The sequence below is a fragment of the Battus philenor genome, unplaced genomic scaffold (genome assembly GCF_028537555.1).
Source record: "Battus philenor isolate CCGP_79_NKW_IND1 unplaced genomic scaffold, ilBatPhil1.0.hap1 SCAF_1, whole genome shotgun sequence".
NCBI classification, from domain to species: Eukaryota; Metazoa; Arthropoda; class Insecta; order Lepidoptera; family Papilionidae; genus Battus; species Battus philenor.
The window spans coordinates 1,747,597-1,759,873 of NW_027181661.1; the positions used below are offsets into that span (position 1 = coordinate 1,747,597).

At 32.0% G+C, this 12,277-nt stretch overlaps 1 protein-coding gene across 1 annotated transcript in view; it reads left to right on the top strand.

Annotated features, from left to right (window-relative positions):
- Positions 1-3,420: 3,420 nt before the first annotated feature.
- Positions 3,421-12,277, top strand: part of LOC137918837 (gamma-aminobutyric acid receptor subunit beta-like) — an 87,331-nt gene continuing 78,474 nt past the window's right edge. The window contains exon 1 of the mRNA XM_068761762.1: positions 3,421-3,509. Coding sequence (XP_068617863.1) covers positions 3,421-3,509 — 89 coding nt within the window. The remainder of the gene's footprint in view (positions 3,510-12,277) is intronic.

Below are 12,277 nucleotides of genomic sequence, written 5' to 3' on the forward strand. Positions count from 1 at the left end.
GATACTTCTTAGATCACGCTTTCCAGAGTGGTATTTGTTACCCAAGTAACTGTACCCAATCAAGTCAGCAACCTTGAGTCGAAATAAAAGTGTGTTTAGTATTTGGCCTACATGAGATTTCAGAAGGTTTCTTGCGTTTCGACACTATCTAAGATCTGGCTTCCGTATTTGTGTATCGGCTTGAGCCAAGGTTTCCTCGAGAGCCTACTAGCTATGTCATTGAGGTTTAGGTTAAATACCTTTTGCGCTTTGACTCTTCAAGCTTCTGGAATCTGCAAATGGCATTTAAATAATTATTTGTTTAATTTATTCTCGAATGGCGAGTACAAGCCGGTAGATATGTAGTAAGCCCCCATCAGGTGGATCGAAAATATAGCTAAGGTCGTAGAAAGTCTCTGGATCTAGGCGGGGCAAGACCAATATCCCTTTGCCTGTATTTAGGAGAGGATTTGTAGTAAGTGTCCGTCGGATGAAAAGAAGAATAATAACAGCCGTAGGTTAGGTAGGTCGAACTTTGTTTATTGCTGATAAAGGAACATACATTTTAAAATACTTGCATATATCTATTGGACCCGCTAATCTATCGTGTTAATATCCAAGAGAGCCGTTTCAAATAACTACGTAACAAAGCAAAACAAAAACTTTGTTATAAAACGTGAATAATTTAAGTATTTTATTATTTCGTCCGGCGCATACCATCACACAAGTTATGAAACCTTTTGTTGTCCTTATCAAGTTTTAAATATTCGTGCGGAGTTATAAAATGTAAACGCAGTTATTTACTTAAAAATACAAATAAAGTTAAAATTAAAATATAAGTGAAATGCGCTCGGATTCGAAACGGTGTTCGAATTATAAATCGACAGCGAACTGGCCAGTGTGTATTTATGAGAACGCTCACACACAAATGCTACAGTTACTGATTAATTATTAAATAATATATCTTCTTCTTCCTTTTAGCTGATAGACGCCCCCTGCAAGGCATAGGTATCCATCAAAAAATATCCACGAGGACTGATCTTGCGAAGCCCATCCAGTGATCTCAACTATCTCATCAATAATCACCAAATCAATATATAAACAAACATAATATAAATGTATAAACCATAGTCTTTGATCCTTGTTTAGTAATGTTTTTATTTGTTTTTTCATTGTTTGACTATAAATCATTATATGTTCTCAGTGAGATAGTTATAAGGTAACAACTGTAACTAATTTTATATTTCTAAGCTTCTAAGTTTGTACTTTCTTACTGCCTTATGTTACTGTCTATCTCCAATAAAGTAAATAAATAAAATAAAATCCACCTATGACGTCCAATAAACGTCGCACCTACCGGCTCTTTGTCGCCACTTGAGAAACTTTTGGCCCAAGTGGACATTGGTTACACGAGCGCCAACTGCCACTTTAGACAAAGAATTCTTCGAGCTACGTCGGTGATCTCGGTTCATTTGTGGACCTCGTCATTACGATTCGATCTCGCAGTGAAACTCCGTGCAAAGCCTTATCCATTGCGTTCTAGGAAACCTTGAGCCTACTTATAAGGCTCGTTGTAAATGACCACGTCTCGGATCCATATGTCATCACCGGCAACACAAATTGGTGAAAGACCTTCGTCTTCATACTTTCGATCTTCGTCGACATAGCGATATTTTTGATGAGAAGGGGATTCGGAGCTACCTGAATGCTGTTCATCCGAGCTGGTTTCGACGAATATATATATATATATATATATATATATATATATATATATATATATACATAATTCAATTAAAACGTTCCATTAAATGATTGATGAGGATTAAATGTGTAACATATTTGCTATCAAGTAATGTACATCATATATAAAAACCACCCTATATATGTCCAATGACCCTATGTAGTTTCAGCGTATTAAATATTATAATTCTATTCCCTGCAGGAATATCCTGAGGTCCATGTTAAAGATTAAATATCAGAGCGAATGTAGAACTGTAAAACAGCAGATAGAAAATGGGTTACCATTTCATGCCTGTAATTACGTTCGTATCACCTACATACGTAACTTCATGCCTTCCAGCACTTACAGCGTTGGCAGAGTTCCAAAAGTTCTAGAGGGCCTATAACATACCCCGAGGACTGTACACAGCAAGAGTGATGTAATTAGCTACAGTATTGTTTATTAATTTATTTAGAATTGATTATTAACTTATCGCTTATTATTCAAATAGATATGCGCTAAGTTTTACAAGAAAAAAACCAGAAAAAAAAATTTAATTTTTATTAGAAACTTTTTGGTTTTCGGATAAGAGAAAATAAGAGATCGTATACAACGTGAAGTGTTTTTATTAAAAAATCAGATTTATAATTTTCAACGCAAACAAGATTCAGTACTCTTAGTTGTTGATTTTAAATAAAAATTATTATAATGATTATTACAATTTAAAGTTAAAGTTTAAGTAATCTTTATGTATTGTCAGTAGAAAATCGCTATAGTATACTTTCATCTTTTAGATGATTTTCGAGGTTTTTTTTAAGTTAAATAGCATAATATAGGCTGCCTTTTTCAGATCAAAATTAAGTCTAAATTGATCTGTGTACTTAAAAATAGAATAACATAGAATCATTTACAATTTATTTTTATACAAGAAGATTTGTTGCAAAAAGAAAAGGTTTTGAATAAAACACAATTACTTATTTAAACGGAGCGTTTATCTTTATTTTCTGTCGTCAATTATTTATAGTGTTGTTTTTATTTACAGTGTACATTGATTTTAAAAGTTTTACGAGCTTGGCGACTATGGTTTCGAGAGCCCGCGGCGCTCTGCGATCCGACGGCCTCCTTCGGGCCTCATTTGTAAACTACGACTTACGTTATACTAATAATACTTAACTATTAAAATTTTGTACTTTTAAAATTCACGAAAATAAAAACATTTTCATAATTTTTTTTTTCAAAAATTTACCAAATTTAAAAAAAAAATGTACTTAAAATTATTTTTATACCAGTAGTTTTTTTATGTTGATTGCATAATTATACGCGTTGAAAGAATATATAGAATCGTATTTAAAATTTTAAAAATTCCGAAAACACCGAAAACGTAAGTAACGTCCAGCGAAACATAATTTCAATCGATATGTCCGATCGATACCGCGTGGCCGCGCGTCCGCTTTGGGCCCCGCGCGACGGCTGTGAACGGAGGCGCCTGGCCCGACGGTATCCTGTCGGTCCGTCGAAGATGGGGTGCTGTGTTTGTCGCTCGATAAGGCCAGAGGATCCGAAAGTCATGGTGCTGGCGGAGAGAGGCGGCCGGGCTGCGGTCGATAGGCGCCGGAGCGCAGGCGCGAGACTCGGTAGCGGCGAAGACGGATCGCGCTTTAGTTTGTCGACCATACCGCGGCTGCCGGTAGCCCGCGGGAGCTCCGTTGTGGAGACGAAACATGCGCGCGTGCCGACTACGCGGCGTCCACACGATCTCCGTCGCGTTGGCCCTCGCCGTCGCATGGCTCCCTCATGCCGACCACGCCGCGTGAGTACCACAATAAGTCCAAACACACCACCGACACCCGCCAAAAATACTTTACAAACTTCCGAGCGCACTTTAAAACTATTTTGCCGCGCCGAACTTTATTTAACGAACATTTAAAAAAAAAATTCAAAAATTACGAAAAAAAAATATTTTCCTTCTTTAAAATTAACTATGTGATAAATTAAAATTTTTGCAATCGCGACAGTGACGCAAAATTTAAATTCCGAATAATGCGGATGCCAATGCGTAAAATTATTTAGACGTGCATTCCGTACGTTATTAAATCTACATGATTTTTTTTACAATTTTATTTAATCATTAAAACTTAAAACTAACTTAAATTATTACTATTTTATTTTAATTACTCAGTTTTAAATTTTAATATTTTTTTTTAAATTTGGCCCCCTCGTGAACAATTTTTTAAATTGCCTCCTATATATTTTATTAAAAATATAATTTCTTATTTTTATAAATATTTTAAAAGTGGTAATAAAAAATTAAGTATTTTTAATAATGATTTTATAATAAAATAGCCTTTACGTTTTTAAATTAGATATTATAGCAAAATTTTAATTAAATATCTTTAATGCCCCCTGTGATTAATTATTATTTTGATTTTTTTAATTAAAACATAACTAAACACGTTATTTTTTAAATTCATTAAAAGTCTTATTTAATTTTTTTTCTTAAATATAAAGAAGGAAGATAAAGGCATCGCTTTTAATATTATATGTATTTTTAATTCATATATTCAATTATTAATATATGTTATAAATTAATATTCATTTAGTAATATTTCTTCCGCGTTTGCCTTGATTTGGAGACACGAGAAATTATATAACCCTATCTCTAGCCCAAATTCTTTCCTATTTATCTATATTCATTCATTTCACTAAACAAATATTAGGCTAAAAATTTTAATTTTCATTATATACACTAATTATTTATTTACTATATTTTTTAAATTAATTATCTTATTTAATTAATCAATTTCGTAAAAAACACTAATATTAATGATTACACATTTACAAGCTTAATCTAAGTGCACATATACTATGTATATATACTATGTTCTTATGTTAAGATTGGTTAAGTATGTTAAGCTGCAATCAATGTGCATAATTATATTTGACTGTAACATGTTAACTTAGGTGTCAATTAGAACTTAGGCGGGAGATATATACAAGAAGTGTCAATGTATAGATTAATTTACTTATTTTTTGTATATATAGGTATCTAGGTAGAAAGGAGGCTGTATAAATGATACAGAAACGAGGCAATGTGCGACGTCACGACAGAATTACTCTATGCGGCATTTCAGAAAAATTCATACAGACAAACAATCATATATAGGATATATAAGTATTTCTAATAATTCGCTTAATAATTGTAAAACATATAACTATTACATATACATGTATACATCGTTCGTATGTATATCTATAAATGCGTACAAAATATCGATTGAACATTTTTATTTTATACATCGTTATTTGATATATATAAATGATTTTATAAATACATTTTGTAACAATCTCGTTAAAATCTTAATGATAAACTTATATATATATAACAGTATATAGAAACTAGCTCATATCATATAGGTTGGATACGAATATATTAACTTAAAATATGTTGGTATAGTAGAATTGGAACGTTCGAGAAGATACGAAAATGGAATTCTCATGTTTCCCTTCATCCGACTCTTAGTGTTATCTTGATACGAGATAGCCGGCGCCAAACTGCCCTATCCGTAGATCGAGACTTCAACGTCCAAATTACAATACGACTTTTGCTATAAAACTGTTTTATTTAAAATACGAAGAGAAAAACAAATAAATTTACATTTTAATGTAATTTATATTAATAGTTTTTGATTCTTGATTAATTAATAGTGAAAATTAATTAATATTTTTCGATAAAAATTAATTAATTTTAAATTTTACACTATTTTATTATAATATCTAAACGCCGTCACTACATAAAGATCCGTTCCAAGGACTCGACTTTGACATTGACATAAAAGCAAGACGCGGCACTATGTTCAACGTAAAATAGAACCTTTGAGCACTAGCTCGCTATTAAAACCAGATATTACAGCGCTCGAATCTTTTATAGTCGACGAAGCAAAATAAACATTTGCGTAATTGAATATCCGGATGTTATGATATTCAGTTTCGACGTTTCCATTTACACCGATATTCCTCGTATATTCAATGACGTTTCAAGGTCACGGTTACACTGGTGAAATGTAAACTTGAACGTTATCAAGGTTGCGAATGAAAACGCATACACCTGCAGTACGAGTTTTTTTTTTTAATGAATTCACAGAACCGGGCATGCTTTGTTTGACGAGTGCAAATAACCCAGCGGGTGGTTATACAATCGAGTTTCCCCTGTTACCATACCGACGTTTTTCTTTTTTTTTCCCCCTCTCATTTTCCGATTGAAGATAATAAAGGTTTTCTCTTAACGAACATTGCATTGATAATTTAAATCAGGAAAATCACTTCTCATTATGACTCGGAGATTCATTTTTAAATTCAAAATTTCCGGGTGTTGTATTTCATCTCTGTTTGGCCTGATTTCTTTCGTCATGACTATGTTATTAACTGTCTTCGTTTGAGCAGTGTTAGCTTCATTTAGAGGTTGCTATGATGGAGAGTTTGTTTCGGTTTTAAATTTTTTTGAGGCGCAAACCTCTTGTTAATTAAAAAAGCCTTTTTACGGGAAATTTTCTTAGGAAAATTCGGATTTTCAAAAGATTTTTTTTAATATATAACTACATACAATTATCATCATCTTTTCGGTTATAGCACGTTCACTGCTTTCCCCATGTTTCCAATAATACCGATCGTAAGCAACCTGTACACAACCTTTTCCAAAGACCTTAACCGCAGTCAAAAACCTTAAGTGCCGACACACTGCCACTCCGCACTCTACTTTGTTTACTTGTTAAGTGTCACTTTGTTAAGTGATTGTGATCTTGCAAATGTGTCTTGAAGCGACCACGTTTTCAGCGTCGCATGAAAACGTTCTTATTGAGAAACCTATCATGATATTTAGTTTCAGATCTTTTCAATCAAGTACGTCTTTTTTAAATCTATGTAAATGACAATAATGTGTACAGAAATTAAAAAAAAATATACGTTTCATAGGAGGTCTATACATTAGCTGTGTGAATAAAGGCAAGCGAATCATAATTCTTATCATTTAAATTACGCAAACATAGAAGATCCATATAACATACCCACTATAACATACAATGTAACAATATAATCCCAATTATAACATTATTCGAAATCTATTACGCGGTTATTGGTATAGGTTTCACTGACGTTTCTCTGGATTGTTAGCTGCGCAATTATCTAAATTGCTGTCGTATTAGCAGGTAGAAATTTCATTTATAAACTGTACAATTTAATCTTTCATACAAACTCATATATACCTACTGTGTTTCGTATGAAAGCCAGGGATGGGCTTTGTGATGAAATTAAATCTCGTTTAGCAACATCATCTACCAAGCTCTTAATACATGTAAATAAATATTTGTACAATATGCATTGACGACATTCTTAGATACCTACAAAGAGAGAAAAACTTATAAGCCGCAATAACAGGCGAATCATTAAATATTCCCTACACTTCTTAAGATATATTCTAACCTTTTCTGCCATTCTCAATTAAAAATTAATATGCCTAAAATGTGTAATATATATATATACTCTATAAATGAAGCGGAAAGTATAATGAATCAGCGCACGCGCAGTTTTACGACACGGTTATCCCACTACAAAGCCCAGCTTTTGCCAAAGCATGAAGTTTTATCTTCATCAGAGAAATCTTTTATATTTTGTCGGTTTCATTTGTTTTTTGTAGTAATAACCCAGCGGTTGAAGATTGTGATATGCGATCTTAAGTCACGGTTTTGATTCCCTGGATATAATCTTAAATAACTTACATTTTGCGTATTAATTATATAGAATTACCAGTACTCACAAGTACTAACTTTAAAGAGAACTGCTGTCAGAGAAAGTGGAGGCAAGATGTTTCGTAAACAGGTTCAATCCGCAGGGTAGGTGTTCTCCAACACTTGGCAACTTTGGGGACAGTATAATCAATAAATTAGGAATAGGTTAGAGGGGCTTGCTGACAAGTTTCCAGAGGATGGTGACCACCAGCGTTCACTGTGTAAGATTTTACCACATTGCGGTCGAAAACATACCTGTCAAGAGTGACCATATATCCCCCGTAGACATATTTAGGAGATGCTTATGCCTAAAACGACGTCTTGTCTTTATTATTTGAACTTTACTCGATCGTATAGAGGTACTCCAAATATTTAATTTAAAATCTAAAGTATTTGTAAAATAATATATTTCGCATAAATTTTGCAAAATGAGCTAATTATTTATATGAAAACCAATTTTATCTGTGCCCGTAAAGGTAAAGAAACTTTTAGGTCCCTACTTTTTGATATTCGACAAATTTGTAAAGTTATTTTTAATAAAGAATTTTTTATTAAAACATTCAATATAAAAATGATTATTAAAGCAATTAACAGTATATATAACCAGTTTTTACTGATATATAAAACTTGACCTCGTATCATGTGAGAATAACATTCGAATCGCCAAAATAAACTTTATATATTTAACTTTATCTCAATTTAACATCTAGATCTCGTCAAATCGTACAATTGGCTGATAAGTACTTATATATAAATGTAATGAAGTACATAAGGTTACGCCCGAGTTGTAACATAATTTCAAAGCGAACGATGAGAAATTTTCTTTCTCCCTTTCTCCTTCAGCTTATCAACTTGCTAACACCGCTTTGATGTCACGTGTATTTCACACTTGTTATTTTCAAATATATACTTATTAATATTAATTATTATTATGCATTAATAATGAGTAGTGATAGCTTAGCGGTAGACATGCGATCCTTGGTCGCGGTTTCAATTCCAGATACAATCTTTTATAACTCACATTTTGTGCATTACTTATATCGAATTACCACTGCTCATATATATTTCCAGAGTGTTGGCAGCATCGTTTCATACGTATCATAATATACTGGGAACACTAATATACTATGATCAAAATTAATTAATTTATATTTCCATAGATGCGATAAATATCTTCTCCCAAAGAGGGAAACTTTTATATTAAATATGTAAATAAATCTTTTACTTAAAACGAGCTTAAAAATAATATACCGATGCTATACACATAGTGTTTGGTTACATGTATAAACGTCGTCGTTCGTCACCAAAAACTTTAATGGTTTAAACCTGTTTAGAATCAACCTATATATATTGATCACTCTAAGCGACTGGTAAATAATTATTTTCACAAGAAACTCTGCAGAGATAAATAGTAATAAATCAATAACCTGGATATGTAGAAATCGGAAAATTGAAAACGCTTTTTCTTACTATGTTATCATTACGTTTTTAAATATCTCTAAAACCATTGATTTTTGGATTGGGTGTTCAATAAAAACAAATCTTTTTCATTTACGCGGTCTTATATTTATAACATATCATGATTGGTGATAGGTAAAGAGATCAATGGTTAACCATATACCAGTCACTAAGAATGATCATTTTATATACGTTGGTTAGAGTATATATATAAAGCATAAAGAAGAGATTTATTTATTTGCTCTATCTAAAGACTCTCACTCTTTAGGAGAAGATATTTGTTCCATCAGACTATAAATTAAAACTATTATAATAATAAACATGTTTGGTTATAGGTGTAACAGTTTTAAAAATTTTTGTTAATTAATCACCCTATATATACCAAATTTTTCGAATGACAGTCAACAAAAGACCTGTAAATTCGAGTCTGACTTCTTTTAATTATTGAACGGAGAAGATGTGATACAGTTTGCTTAAGTATGAAGGACACCATGAAACATATTCTGGACCATTATCTCGAAGTGTTTCAAGACGAAGGTCTGCAAAGCCTACCGGTGAAGCTTTACCGCACTGAAACGCAGTTAATAACTTCGGCCTTTACAAGCAAGATCACATTCCCTTTATCATCCTAGCTAGGATTATGCTCGAGATTTCCTTGCGGGATCGAAACCGTAGACCAAAGTTAACTTACATAGCCTAGTGCATTGGTTAGATGAAGTGGCACAAGTTGTAAAATTGGCGTCCACCGAAGCCTTAAGGTTCTACAGTGATGACCACAGACTAGCAAACGTGTCCTAAGTTACGCCATACAAGGACATGCAACCTCGTTAAGCTTGTCGAATAACACCGAGTGCAAGCCACGTTGGTATGTTACTATAAAATATGTGATAGATGCCTATGTTCAGCAGTAGACAATGATGATAGAGTTCGATTGGCATACAGATCTTTATCGACTAAATCGAAAACAAAAATTAAAAAATTACTGGAATATATTTTTATTAACTTTAATTTATGTTATAAGGAAGACGATTAAACAATTGAATGGCAAGATATTAATAGATAAATAAAATCATATAACATCTCAGAATTATAACAAATAAATTTGAGAATTTTATTAAAAGAAAACATTTAATGGAATAAGGCGATACCTTGCGGAAGTCCATCTTGAGTAAGAAAAAGACCAATATTTAGCCACTTCCGCACATGCAGTGGTAGTCGTGCAACAAAGTGCACCGCCCGCTAGCCCGCTGATAAATGCGTATGCGACAAGCAATACGAATCACACAATCGCCACCGCCAAATTACTCAATACGTGTTTCACCCCTCCATGGGTCATCCTCAGGAGTTATGCTACACCGATTAGTGCCAAACACAGAGTCTGTGTTGTGTATGACGATATTGTGAGGATATTGTGACCACGATAAAATCAGTCTGAGTTTTCTATGGGCATTCAGATCTAAGCGCTTGAATCGTTCATAGATTTAATTTCAATGGAAGTTATTATTATTCGAGTTAGGATCAGTGTTGACTTCGACGACGTTCACAGTGTTTCTGAATTTATTTTATCGACTTTCTTTCATTGATAAATTGTTATAAAATTAAAATACTAAACCGAAATAATTAATCACCTCATGAATTACGGTAGTTGAAGATCAGCTTGTATCAAAAGTACATTGCCAAATTTCTCTTAAAAATCATTATAAAATTCGTTTTTCTGTTTTTTTTTTTTGTTTATTTTGCGTTAAATAATATTTAAATTTTTATTTCATTGTAATGTTTATTGTAAATTAATACAGTACGCCAAAAAAGTAATTTAAATTAGTCTGATTAAAAAGGTTGTTCACCGCTGCTGTAAATGATCCTGATAGTAATTCGAATAAATGATGTAGATGTTAAATAGAATCATTTAGAAACAGTCATAATAAAAATAAACAGCGTAACGTAAAGAAAGGTGACGAATTTCGAACGAATGTCAAATTGTATTTGAGATACGATCGTTCAATAAATGTAAAGTCAAATTGACTGTCAGCCGATTAATACTATCGCGAATTTTCGATTGTGATTTTTGTTTTTTAATTTCCCATATAAACTTTAATTAGTGGATTGTACGAATACGAAATAAAACAAACAAATGCCGGTGTGCGAGATGTGAAATTTATACGAAAAACCGCAACGGAAGTGAATCGAATTTTCGACAACAGATAAAAGGTAATTTTATCACGCTTTTTGAACTTTAGACTATTATAGACATTTATAAGGAAACTAAATACTAATGATCCATAAATTGAAAGTATACATAGTCCATTTGGAAGTATTCAGACCAAAAAGCTCCAAAAAATAGATGGTCTCGGAGCGGCTGGCGAAGCGAAGCACATATACCCAAAATTCTGAGTAGCAATCGCATCATTAACATTAAGTAAATGCCTCATTTATATCATCGTATATAAAAGATTGAAATTGTTAACCATTAACTTGGTATATTATTATTTTTTTAAATATCAATAATATTTACACCACTTAACCCTTATGATCTCAGGATGTCTAGAAAAATAAGTAAAAAAATTAATAAGGGTAGTTAAATAAATCGCATGTATCTTATGGGATACATTGCCAAATGCATTAATAAATATATTATACGAACAAAGTATCTATATAGATATGTTGCAATATTACCTGAGATTTTATTAACAAATATTTTCTATAAAAATAATTGCAATTGAACTTCTTTAGTAAACAGTAGTCTGTAGCGTTTATTAATTTTGACAAAAATACAACCTTCGGTACAAAAACAGAATCAGATTAATTTTAGAAATTTACATTTCGAATATTGTTTTAAATTGAAAAAAAAAATATTTCCTCTCCTATTCTTACATAAATATTTTGCATTATAAAATCAAATCTTACATTTGATTATTTATACCATCTGATAAACATTTTACACCTTGATCGCATCATTACAGGCAAAAATATGGATACTAGGTAGTTAATAATAGCTGAATATTTTGTAAATAGAAACTTGTTGGAACGGCAGCCGTATCTATTGCAACAAAATGTAACTCAGATCGTCGTTGGAAAAAACAATGAAATGGATAGTGGGTAGTTAGATCTAGCTAAATATTTTGTAAATTAAAACTACTGTTAAAGCATTGATATAATTTAATATCTTGTAAGTACCTTGCATGCATTATTATAGAAGAGAAGAATAAAATAGGTAGTGATTATAAATAAGCTATGTATTTCGTATTTAAAAATATCTTATATTATATCATACCGTATTGCCATATGGGAAAAACTTAAATGGTTCAAGAATATAAAAAACGCTAAATATTTTGTATAAGAA